The sequence below is a fragment of the Neolamprologus multifasciatus genome, chromosome 6 (genome assembly GCF_963576455.1).
Source record: "Neolamprologus multifasciatus chromosome 6, fNeoMul1.2, whole genome shotgun sequence".
In the NCBI taxonomy this organism is placed as follows: Eukaryota; Metazoa; Chordata; class Actinopteri; order Cichliformes; family Cichlidae; genus Neolamprologus; species Neolamprologus multifasciatus.
In genome coordinates this window covers 32,480,990-32,494,440 of record NC_140444.1, presented here as the reverse complement: position 1 = coordinate 32,494,440, position 13,451 = coordinate 32,480,990, and the positions used below count along the sequence as shown (strand labels likewise).

Here is a 13,451-nt window from a genome sequence, read left to right as displayed (position 1 = left end):
TGAGCATGGAGGCTCTGGAGCATCAGCACTAATTTAAACATGCTGTTGATGGACATTTCTATATCTTGGTAAACAAACTGACTTTTACGACCATATTTTTCAGACTATAAAGCGCACCGGGTGCACTGTCAATAAATGGGTCTGTTTTCATGCATAAGGCGCTCTGGATTATAAGGCACATTAAGCAAAACAAAACAGTCAGATAAGTCAAATTTTACTCAACTCATTCTTCTTGCTTCCTCCACTTCCGTACCATTAATTTATTAATGTTGAATTCTCTCAGAGCTGCCCTGTTCCCATGTTGTTGGAGTATATAAATGACTAACCTCGTATTGTGGATGGATTGTCTCAGTTGTTCTCCTGACTGAAGTTTGGTCCGTTTACAGCATCCTGCCATGCGATTGCATTTGTCCCTAACCATCGGGAACCCTCACATTAACCTTTATCGAGTGGAAAAAAGTTAGCGTTCATCCTCCAGCTTCACTGTGTTTATGCTGTGCTACCATAGCTGTGTTGCTAGCGATCACGTAGCACATCATTACATACCAGCTAGTCCAACTTCAGTAACCCTACAAACGTCACTGCTGTTTAGTTTTGTCTTCATTTATGTTGGAAGTGATAGCAGAGCCGTATGTTTTAATTTTTTCAGAAATCTCTCAGTCAGAACATGTTTAGATGGAAACTAGCGAGCTAACTTCCTTCTAACGTCTCACTCCATTAAATTTAATAAATTCTGTTTTCATGGATGCCTGGATTTAAACGTAATTGTTACACCTGGTAAAACGCAGCATCTTATTAAAGATGACTGAATTTAGAGGGTTTTTAACTCTCAGTGATGCCGCAGTGTTCGTTTGACTTTGGGACCTGAAGCAGACTGAGTTTTAGACCGAGATTACTCCGTGAGGCTCCTGACTACGGTAGCTGTAATGCTCCGACAATCCATCAAGCGGTGCAGCTTCGTAGCTTACCAAAATTGTACTAAAACATTTTTTGACAAATTTTTGAGAACCATGGACCACATATAATCGGTTTGAGGTCACTAACCCCTAACCCTAACCCTTCACAACCACAATTCATACATAAGGCGCACCAGATTATAAGGCGCACTGTTCACTTTTGAGAAAATTAAAGGATTTTAAGTGCGCCTTATAGTCCCAAAAATGCTGTGTTTTTGATTTGTTTTTATTAAGTCAAAATTTAAATACTCACCACCAAAGATATAAAAGTCCTACAGAAAATGCTCCAAGACCTCGAATAATAAATGTACATTCTAGGTTGCCTATTTTGGCCCTGGACGTCATTACAAAAGGAAATAGTAAGACTTTATGGCTACGTGGTTACATAAGGATTACAAGACATTGGTAAATATTTACTAGCAAATACTATAGCAGATAACTTTTTTTAAAATCCAACCATCCTCTTCTACTTATTATTGAATTATTGAAGAGTCCAAATTGCTCATGTCTTTGGACTGTGGGAGGAAGCCGGAGTACTCTGAGAGAATCCACACAAACACAGGCAGGCCCCAGCCAGAGGTTGGGTTCAAACCCAGAACCTTGCTGTGATGCAACAGCAACTAACCACCATGCAAACATGCTGCCTACTTGGACTGTCTATACGACTATAATTCAGGGATGTAGATGTGTTAACGCATGTTACCTGTTATCATGGTCCTCCTGCCATATCCGACTGACCTGCAGTTTCTCATTGTTTGTTTTGTGCTCCTCTTCACTCTCTTCGATCTTTTTGTGTGCACGCACCTTCATGCAAACATGGGCCTGGAGAGTTTCCTGCTCTGAAGCCAGCCACACCTGATGATAATCACATGCATCTGCTTCTGATGAGCTCATCAGGTTGCATGTACTTGTGATGAGCTCCGAATTTCCCGGAGGAACCCACCCGAGGGATTAATTACGTTTTTTAAATTTTATTTAATCTATCGACACCTAATTAAGAGACTGGCTGAGCTTCAGTCACCGCTGGATTATTGTGTGACAATAGCCAGTGAACCCCAGCTTGTGCAGCTGTGGAACGTTCTTGTGCCTTGGCAAGTAAGGAAAACTAACAGCTGTGTTTTGTTCATGCTCAGCAAACAGTGGGAGAGTATGTGGAAGGAGCCAAGTGTGTTGTTGTAAATATGGCTGTGGGAGCTGTGGAGAAAAGATTTTAGAAAAGGATTCATTATCCCGGGAGCTGGAAAGTCACTGCTAAGAATATCACGTTTATTGGAACTGTTTTGCACTGTGTTGCTTTTCACTGTTAATAAATTCACTGGCTTCGTTCTGGAAGTCCTGCATTTGGGTCCTGTTTTTTCAACAGACTTGGCACAGGGTGAGAAATGTGGTACACTGTGGCTAAGTAAAAAGCAGTGTTGGGGAGGTTACTTTTAAATTGTATTACACTACAGATTACATGGCAAAATCTAGTTTGTAACATATTCAATTAAGTTACTCAATGTAACCTACTCTGAATACTTTGGATTACTTGACATATTGGCATGCTTCTTACAACTACATGAATGTACTATTGCTGCGTGATTTTACCATTAGTAAACGCTACTCGCCACTGAGCTAACATTGTTAGCTGGTGTTAGCTGAGGTTAGTTCAGACTGCTTTCAGAACTGCACATGATTAGTTGCAGCAGGATGTTAATGCTATCCATCAAGTCTAACAGCCTGCAGTCTATGAACTAACCTCAGCTACGCCAGCTAATAATGTTAGCTTGGTGGCGAGTAGCCTTCAGTGATAGTAATAAATTACACAGCAATAGTACATCTAAGATACTAAAGTGGCACATAACCCAGGTAGCTACCACAACTGAAACAAGGTAGTTGCAGTAGGCTAACTACAGGTGGTTGTTGTTGTTGTTGTTTTTTTTTTTTTTTAAGAACTTACTTCCAGATGGTTCTTTAGGTTGGAGGTTGAGCCTTTTGACGCTGAGAGCAACTTGGTTGCTGACGAACAGAGTTTGCATTGCATGGTCAGATTTCGCCCATCCCTTTCTTCTTTAAATATGAAGTGGTGTCAGAATTTCCAATTAAGAAATGCATTCCTGCCCATGCACTGCTGGCTCTGTTGCGCTGGCTCCAGGTCCATTTTGCAACTGACGCCACCAACATAAACAGGATGCTTACATTAGAGCCTTTTATTGCGTGTTTTGTTTGGGTTTCTGGCAATGCATGGAATTACCAAAATTAGAGAGGGGATAGCCTAACATATGAAAGAGGAAAGGATTGCCATGTAATTCATTTATTTCAGCAAAGTAACTGTCTTCTAATTATCACCTTTTTAAACGGTAGTGGAATGCAGTTACTCATTTTGTATTTTAAATGTATTCTGTTACTCCCCAACGCTGGTAACATGTACAGTCACAAAAATGCAGACAACCATTCAAGCTCAAATTGACACTTAGGACTAATTCATTTCTGTGTGGAGAAATGTGCCCCTGTACCTGTGTTGGTTCTCTTCAGGTACTATGGATTCCTCTAAAACTTCAAAGACATGCATGTTCTGTTAATTTGTGATTCTAAATTTCCCATTGGTATTAATGTGAGCATGAATGGTTGTCTCTATTAGTTATCCCTGCAATGAACTGGCTACCTGCCTAGGCTGGACTGTCACAGTTGGGGCAGGCTTGAGCACCCACTTTATCCTAAATTGGAGAAGCAGTTTATATTAAAAAAGGTATTTAAAAAGTAAGTAAAGTCATTTTAAAAGTATCCTCATTTTGTAAAACATGAATTAATAAACGTCTTTAATATTGAAATGATAACAATACTGCTAATTCTATTACACATTCAGGTGTTACCCAGAAAGGAACCTCCTCTCAAAGCGTTGTCTCTGCAGCAGGAACATCAGACATGTGTAAGGATTTGTTTTTTGTTTTTATTAACACATGTATTAGGCACTCCCAAATCTCACTGGACTTTCCCCAAAGCCATGCACCTTGTGAACATTGTAAGTCTTAATACTGGCTCCTGGTTCAGTATTCATGTCAATGACCTTTAATAAAACAGCAGGGATTTAGACATTCTGTGTCTCTTATATAAAAGACAACAATAATAATACTCTGTGCTTGTAAGCTTAAGAGACTTCAAAACTGAACGTATTTAGAAAAATTGAGTATTGTGCTGGACCTGAATATTATAAAGACTAACAAAGATGTCTTTGTTTAAAACCAGTACTTTCCAAGTACTGCAAAAGTGCAGATCCTGAAATTTTAAGGTGATTAAAAATAAGTACAAAGACACCCAAATCTTGAAAAGGTCTGTAATCATGAGAATAAGGATGTAATATGTATAATACATAACAATAACATAACTTCAGAGTTCATATTTATGCTTTTAACTTTCATACACTGAACCAAACAATGATGGAGCATTGCAAATATCCCTAATCTTTTTAAGAGCTCACTAATACAGCCCTTTTGACTGTTTATTTGCTGATAACATGGCACCAAATTTTTACATTTTAAATTAAGCTTTTAATTTACTCTTCTCGCTACCATACTGAAAATGCACAAGTGCTAATTCATTGTTTGGAATATAGTACACTTTTCTTTCTTTCTTTTAAATGAAGCTTATGCGCATGTTGTTGTAATTGCTCATCTTCCAGCTTTCCTGGGTGTTAGGCTGCTGCTTTCTGTTCTCTACATCACCACTGCATTCCTACACTGCCAGTTTCAATACTGACTTCATTATTCTAGTCTAATCATCTTCTTGCCTGCTTCCTTTGGGAAAGTCAGTCTGCACTTTGTATATTAAAACTGCTGTTATCCTCTTTCAGACTCATTCATGCAACCCATCTCCACCTGATACACAAATTCCTTTCAAGCCTCAGTCTTCATCATCACCACCAGTACCTAGACTCTGGGAGGGGGGAGGGCGAGGGGTTCTCTAACATTGAACTCAGAGAAATTAATTTCTCTGAGTTCAATGAATCAGTGCTATTAAATCCAATGGCAAATTCAAGCCTGGTAATACTTATTTAGTGATGGAAACTTTATATGACCTCATGTGGCCATCTGCCTGAATCATTTCACTGTGATGATATTAATAACAAGCTGAACAGTGTTACTTATTAAGCTTTTTTTTAGTAACTATGCAACATACTTAAGCTTTTCGATTCACATTTAATTTTGATCTAAGTAATAACTAAAAATACTGATGTTTTTGATAGGGCAATGTGAGAAACTAGTATCATGTGAAAACAGTGACAAAAATACGTTTTACAGAAGTGATTCCACGATGGATGTATAACAGCAGTAGAATAACACAAACTGCTGTGTGACCTACAATAACAGTAATCATTGTAGCAATAACCCACTAAACTACACAGAGGAGAGACCAAAGCAAAAGAAACTAAACAGGGAATACAAGGAACTCAGAGCATAGAATAAATTCAGGACTACCTAATGAATCTTAAATCATCATCATTATAATACATAACAATCACCAAAACACAAGAAAGTCAAAATGCTGGGTCAAATGATCCAGATCCATGACAGCTGCCCTGCCAAACAAAAGAGACTTTGAATTGTGGTTCTGTCAGGAAGCTCCTCTTTGGTGCTTTCTGTGACCTGTAAATGGTAAAAGGTAAATGGCCTGTATTTGTATAGCGCTTTTACTAGTCCCCCCCTAGGGACCCCAAAGCACTTTACACACCCAGTCATCCACCCATTCACTCTCACATTCACACACTGGTGGAGGCAGTTGTAGCCACAGCTGCCCTGAGGCAGACTGACAGAAGCGAGGCTGCCATATCGCGCCATCGGCCCTTCTGGCCAGTAGGCGGTAGGTGAAGTGTCTTGCCCAAGGACACAACGACCGAGACTGTCCGAGCTGGGGCTCGAACCGGCAACCTTCTGATTACAAGACGAAATGCCAACTCTCAAATCAAATATGCTGTGGTCACCTCCACAATGCTACAATATTTGATCGTGTTCAAATATGGAACATTACAGGGCGAACTCCCAACTCTTGAGCCACGATCGCCCTGTGACCACGAGAAACATTAGGAGGTGGTTAGAGTAGGCCTTAGCGGGTCTACAGGGCTGTTTTGACTGACCGGGACACTCTGTGAGCCTCACACCAAGGACATCAATGGGCTTACCGAGAGTATCACTGACTACATAACCTGCTGCACCGACTCCATTGTTCCAGCTCTCTCTTCACATTGCACTGTTGCCTCTGGTGAATGTCCTGACACCCTTCTCCCACCTATCACTTTCACTCATGACCAAGTTCAGAGGCAAATGAGGAGACTCCAATCAGGCAAGTCTGCTGGACCAGACAGGGTGAGTCCCCACGTCCTCAAGGTCTGTGCCCCCCAGCTTTGTGGAGTCTTTCAGAAACTGTTCATGTTGAGTCTGAGTCTGCAGAGGGTCCTAGTGCTGAGGAAGACATCACGCCTCGTCCCTGTACCAAAGACGCCACGTCCCAGTGGCCCCCAGGATTCCAGGCCTGTGGCACTGACCTCCCACATCATAAAGACCCTGGAAAAATCATCCTGGACCAGCTCCGACCCGTAGTCAGACCACATCAGGATCACCTGGATGCATCAGCAGGGGTGATGAGATAGAGTACCGGGCTGTGGTTGATTCCTTCGTCACGTGGTGCAAGCAGAATCCTCTGCAGCTCAACCAACAAATTGATTGTGGACTTTAGGAAGACCAGGAAGCCCTTGACCCCTGTTTCAATCCAGGGGGTCGATGTGGACATTGTGGAGGACTATAAATACCTTGGACTGGACTGGGTTACAAACACCACTGCACTTTACAGGAGAGGCCAGAGTCGTCCCTATTTTCTGAGGTCCTTCAACATCTGTCAGACAATGCTCAGGATGTTCTGTGAGTCTTTTGTGGTCAGTGCTATCCTCTATGTTGTTGCATGCTAGGACACCAAGTCAACATTCTTGATATTTATTTATAATCACCTCCGTCAATCCTTGATATTTATTATTGAGTGATTTGTATATATTGTGCTATTTCTTAAATGTCTTAAATCTGTAACATATAGTATTGTTAAATAGTCTAGTCTGGTTCTGTTACTGTTATTTATACTGGAGCAACTGTAACCCACATAATTTTCTTAGGGATTAATAAAGTTTGCTGATTCTGATTTCTGATATGGACCATAGAGACATCTCTGCAAACTGATGTAACAATGGTTGACGTCAAGTTTTGGACTCAAATTCAGAATAATGGAATAATGGTAGAATAATGGACCGAGATACTGAACTGTATTTGAAAATATACTGTGACGTCTTACAATCGCCAGTTAAACCATAAATAAATTTGGTGTGTAAAATATTTAAAGTTTGTTTGCGAAAATACAGATTCTGTGGAGGACTGTATATCTGGGACCAGCACAGAAGCACAGATGTACTTTTTAGAGATGTTTTAAAAGAAGTGCACCCAGGGTTCAGGTGCAAGGCTCATGCAGCTAAATGTTTGACAGAAATAGAGAAAATGTTATTTTATGTCATTTGTTGTAGAAAGTTAAGATGTTTCGTCGGTATGCAATGTGTCTGGGAGAATACGACGGCCGTGGGCTGAGTTCCTTTAGCCATCAGTATTGTTAACTTTAGCTAGTAAACTAGTTTGCTAACATAGCTGATAAGACTAGTATCAATCTCACTTTGCCCGTACAAATGATAGGTCCTGCATTATATTGATATTATACTTTATATACATTGAACTATAAAATAACATTTTCTTAAGATGGAAACTATATCAGAGCATTAAACAGGCTGATGTTATTTGGGGTTAGAGGGTCTAAAAGGCTAAAGATGATACAGATGATAAATGACTTCCTTATGAAATATTATGTAATCCTGCAGATTAATTTACTCAAATATTGTTTTTGTCAACAAATGTGTAGCATTCATAGCATTATGTCCCATATTAATATAACGTTAAAACACAATGTTAGAAAAATGTTAATGATATAAATATGATGAAATTCAGGGTTCTAAAGTCACTTATGCACACTAGCCAAACAGCCACTGCGAAAAATCACATTAAGAACGTACCAGTGCTTTAGTGTGCCATCATGTCCATGTCTGGGTTGTTCACGTTGTACCCTAAACATTTCTTCGACTCAAGTTTGACTCCTTTTTTCTGAGAAAAGGGGATGTGGTGCTCTGATTTGCCTTGACGACATGTGTAATTAAAAAAAACATGAAAAATGGTAAAAACCCTTTTGGTCTATGTTGACACTCTTTCCCTTAAACAAAAAAGCCCATCTCGAAGGGGAAACAGTTGAGAGCTCACTAAATGAAACAGCTTTTTATGGTTAATCTTTAAAAAAAATGTAAAGTGTGAAAATGTCTGTGCTCTTCCCCTCCCAACTTTATTTTGCTTTTATTAGATTAAAAGGTGAACTAATATTAATCTGAACTGAACAAGAATAAACCCATGACAGGAGTCATTATTTCATTACTTTAATAAAGCAACAAGTTTGAGGACGACCATATCAAAACACGTGTTTATAGGAGGAATGATGAAAATGATGGAAGCTATTAATTCAAGGCGGTTGCAATAGAAATCCCAAACCTTTGTGTTGACTGTGATATTATTTAATAACTGATTAATTAGCAACTCTAATATCTTTAGATCTATCGAGTGTTTCATGCAGTTTTATTCCCAGAATTACAGCTTTTATTGAAAAAATAATTCAATAATGTTAAAAAAAAAAAAAGTCTAAGAAGATATCAAAGAAGAAGGGATGAGAAACAGAAATGTATTGTATAAGTCATCCATAAACCCATAATTTCAGGAATTTGCTCTCTCACACCGCCCTGTAATGGCTCTTGCTAAGCTTTTCTGGTTATTAAGCCATGAATATGGTGTTTTTCTTGGCTGTGAATTAAAGGTGAGCTTCATTACGTTTGTAGTTCACAAACAATGAAACAAAGGACTCGCGAGCTATGACTGACACAAGTCATATCTCAGTCATTTCCTCTCTCTTTGCAAATGATTTTTCATACTTTGTCTATGAACTTCAACCTGTGGTTGGTTCAAAATGTACACATATTACTCACACAGACACCCTTGAAAGAAAAAAAAAAAAAAAAGAAGAAAAAAAAAAAACCCCAAACCAGACAGACACTACATGAACATGAATGAGAACAAAATCTGGTCCAGAAATCCACTTCGATCCTCCAAATGCAGCCCTGGAGCTTCTGCTGTGGGCGCAGTGTCTTTGTGTCTGTTTTATTTCTTTTCCTCCACAGTCCTGCCAAAGTATTCCTTCTGAAACTGCTGGAACTCCTCCTCTGTGAACAAAGACTTTGTCTCTTTGGTCTTCTTCACAGGCCTGTCCGGGTGATTTCTTGACTGCCTCCCTTTATTGTGGTTCACGATCTAAGTCAGACAGAAATCAAATCAGCATGTTAGGGCCAAATCAGCACGTTAGGGCCACCTGTAGACAACAAAAGGAGTTCATCAGTAGCCAGTGATGGCTATGAATCTATTTGGGTTATCAATAATGCAAAAAATAAATAAATAAAATCCTGGGATTTGGATCTTTACTGTACAGGATGTTTATCGTTTGCCGAAATTAAAATTGATACCATTGCTGAATCTGTGAGCAGGCTGAGGTACCACCTAGAGCTGGGCGATATATCGAGTTTTTAAAAAAATAGCGATATATTTTTATACGAGATATAAGATGTGACAATATCCTTTATATCGATATAGTCTATGTTACGTTATAACTATACTTGTGGAGCCGCAAGTTTGCCTCTCTTTCGTCCACTTTTGACTTTACGCAACATTACTCGGCCTCGCCCCTCCTTCACTGAACACAACTCCCCCTCCTCCCCCATCGCTTCACCTGCAGGAAGCGACAAGATGGACACGGCAAATCTCCGTTAACGAGTTACTGCGCATCGCCCCGTGCGTGGGGCTGGACGGCGTCAACGTGTTAGCTAGCTAACCACGCTAATGAGCTAACCACGCTAACGCCATGCAGCCCAGAGGCGCTGCACAGCCTAAAATCCTTTGATTTTCTCAAAAGTTGACAGCGCGCCTTATGTATGAATTCTGGTTGTGCTTGATGGCCGCGAACCGATTTTATGTGGTACACAGCGCTCAGCAATCTGTCAAAAAATGTTTTAGTACGACTTTGGTAAGCTACGGTGCTGCACCGCTTGATGGATTGTCAGAGCGTTACGGCTACCGAGGAGCCTCGCGGAGTGATACGTACTGTGCTTCAACGTAATATTACCCTACTGTGTATAAGGACCATAAATGGCACCTGTTAAGAGACGTGGTTACGAAGAGGATTTCAAACTCCAGGCTGTCAGTCACACAGTAGAAGTTGGGAACAGAGCAGCTGTGAAATCTGTCTTTGTTACTATGCTCTGCGTCTGTTAGTTTACATTTTGACTGCACAATTGTGAGCTTTTTGTTATGCACAAAAACAACATTGTTTTCTTTTATTTATGGAGCATTATTATTTAATAAATGCTCATAATTTATTTTTGAGTAAATTTTATGTACATCTATCCTCTATGTTAATAAAAGTGCCTGTGTGACATCTGGGACACAGCTTTGACTAAGAACTCTCTTTTTGTTCTTACTTTATGGCTTAAAAAAAATAAATTAAAAAAAAAATAAAAAAAAAATCGAGATATATATCTTATATCGCCGTCCAGGTAAAATATATCGAGATATGAATTTTGGGTCATATCGCCCAGCCCTAGTACCACCGGATGCCACCAGTGTCTTTGTGTCTGTGAGCAAGCTGCTTTTTTATGTAAATATGACTCTTCTTTTTAAATCCTGCTTAACATTTTGGACTCCAGTGTTCCAAGAATAGATAAAAGTCACAGACAATGACAGTACTTTTAAAATGTGAGGGACTGATGACCTGGTTACCTTCAGTGTGTCAGAATCTGTTGCTTTACAGCCAGTTGCCATAAAATATTTGAGGTTCTCACTCAAATGGCTCTTCCCCTGCTTCTTCCTGAACTCCTCTACAATTCAAACAAAAGAACAAGAAATTTAGAACAACATCAACTAGACTGTAAAAGAGTAACAGAACAATTATTCAGGCTTAAGTTCTTTTTCAGTGAAAGGCTGAACAATTTACAACTGAGTTTAAGACCAATGCTGCCACCTACTGGTCCTTACATAAAACCGCAAAAGCCTCTGTACCCATTATTTTTACTTTTTCACAGCTGTCTTTTATTCTAAGCATGAAGCAGACTGAAATACAGCAAGCAGACTGACCCACTGCAGACTTGATCCTCTTGTCTTTAACAGTGGCTTTGCTCTTGCCAGGCCCGAGACGGCCTTGCAGTCTTTTGACCTGCTTGGTAACTCCCTGCCGCTTGGTGCTCACCAGCTCCATCACTGTGGCTGAGCTGGGGGTCTGCTGCTGCTTCTTCTTCACTTTAGTGACATCTGGCAGGAAACACATGGCAAAAAGACACACACAAAACCCAAAGTAAGCTGCAGACAAGGAAACATGTTCTTTTAAGAGTGTGAATCGATCTTATTGTCATTCAAAAGCTATACACTAATCATAGCATATCTGAATGGAATTGCGTTGCACTGGCTCACAACATTAATAAAAATTGTAGTAACAAACAGAGCTATAAAAAAAATTAATGTAAAATGCATAAAAATATACTGTATAAAAGACAGCAGCATTGTTAAATTACCAGTGTATTACACTCATAGATAGCAATGGAGTATCGCAGCAGCAGGGAGATGAGTCCAAGTGTGGTCCACTCTCTCTCTCTCTCTGTGTGTGTGTGTGTGTGTGTGTGTGTGTGTGTGTGTGTGTGTGTGTGTGTGTGTGTGTGTGTGTAGATGGGAGGGGTAAAAAAATAGAATTTAGAAGCCTGATGGCTATGAGAAAGAAACTGTTGGAGAATCTGGCTCTTCTGCTCCAACTATACTCTCTTCATCTGAGACAGGAAGTGCAGAGATTGCTGTGCTCCCATTACAAGAGAACTACAAAGCTAGAAACTTAGTGCTGCCTTCCACCTCCTCCACAATGTTATTGATGAGAAGCTGTGTATGTAAGACAGTGCTGTTTGTGGTACACCGGTCTCCATCAATTGTCCTCACTTGCCGCATGCTTTCATGCTGGGAGATGATTTGTGTTGAATGCGGAACTGAAATGCACATTGTGAGTCCTAAAGGTGATAATCATTAAGACATGGCACTGTGGACTGTTTTTAGGAACTAGTATGATGGTAAACTTCTTGAAGAATGATGGTACAACTGCATGGTTCAGTGAGGTATTGAAGAGGTCTGTGAGGACATGACCCAGCTGGTCAGCGCATTCCTTGAGCACCAGTCCCGAGGCGCTGCTTGGGTACGTCAGTCCTTCTCAGGGTCCTCCTGACATCAGCTGTGCTGAGACCAAGTACCCGCTCACCCGGATGAGGAATTGCTTTCCTCACAGGAATGTTATGTAGGTTGAGGTTAAGCATAGTACCGTTATTCAAATACGTCTTCTTCGGGCTCTACGTTGCTATGGTTTAATGACGACAACGTGAAAACCTCCAAAAATAATATTCAAGTAATCAATTTTAGACCTTAAAGCAACATTGTAAACCCCCTCTATTACGGCCTAACTATAACAATGTATAAAAAACAGAGATCAGTCACAAGTTATGGTCAGAATTATAATAGCGAGAGCGCTAATATCCAATACTGTTAGCCAACTGGCATAGCAAGCTCAAGAGACTAAACTGACCTTTAATGTCATTGCTCAGCAGCTCCAGTCCTCTCCTGATCAACGAAGCCGACATCCTGATTCAAGCTACAAACGTTTTCTTCTACTTTCCACAAACTACAGTCACAGAAATGTGCTTTTATAACCGGGTAACAACATGTGGTTCCATAAACATCCGGCAAGCTCGCGTGCGTCGGTTAAAAGCAGTCGGCTTGACGATGTAAAAATGAACAAAGTTCCTACCTGGATGACCTGTTGTGCTATTTCAACTACTTTAGTTTTAATTTTTTATTCTTATTCTTATTCTTCTTCTTAGTAGTAGTAGTAGTCAGTGCGCCCCAGGGCAGCTGTGGCTACAACGTAGCTTGCCATCACCAGTGTGTGAATGTGTGGATGACTGAATGTAAATGTAAAGCGCTTTGGGGTCCTTAGGGACTAAGTAAAGCGCTATACAAATACAGGCCATTTTAGTAGTAATAGTAGCATCAAAACAGAACAGGCGCACTATGAAAACTGTGGGACAAGAAGAAAGTGTAGTAAAATGATTAGTCATGCTATTTTAAAATGTAGGTCGAAGCAGTCTCCAGATTAGGTGAATCAGATTAGCCAATGAGGTGTCCAAGTTTACTGGCCTGTTAATAACAGTCGGTTGTGCAAATATGGAACAAGTGACTCCAATCCTCTGTTATTTTCACTTCACACGGAGGTTAATAGATTACGTTTTCTGTTGGAGTTGGAAAAAATGTGCATGTCTCG

At 40.1% G+C, this 13,451-nt stretch overlaps 1 protein-coding gene across 1 annotated transcript; it reads right to left on the bottom strand.

The window, feature by feature from the left end:
• Positions 1 to 7,494: 7,494 nt before the first annotated feature.
• On the bottom strand, positions 7,495 to 12,915 carry rps19bp1 (ribosomal protein S19 binding protein 1). Its single transcript, XM_085163267.1, has 4 exons — positions 12,717 to 12,915; positions 11,237 to 11,410; positions 10,883 to 10,980; positions 7,495 to 9,364 (listed from the first exon to the last, which is right to left on the bottom strand). The coding sequence occupies exons 1-4, from the start codon at positions 12,769 to 12,771 to the stop codon at positions 9,215 to 9,217; spliced, it is 477 nt and encodes a 158-aa protein (XP_085019393.1). The 5' UTR covers positions 12,772 to 12,915; the 3' UTR covers positions 7,495 to 9,214.
• Between the last annotated feature and the right edge of the window lie 536 nt (positions 12,916 to 13,451).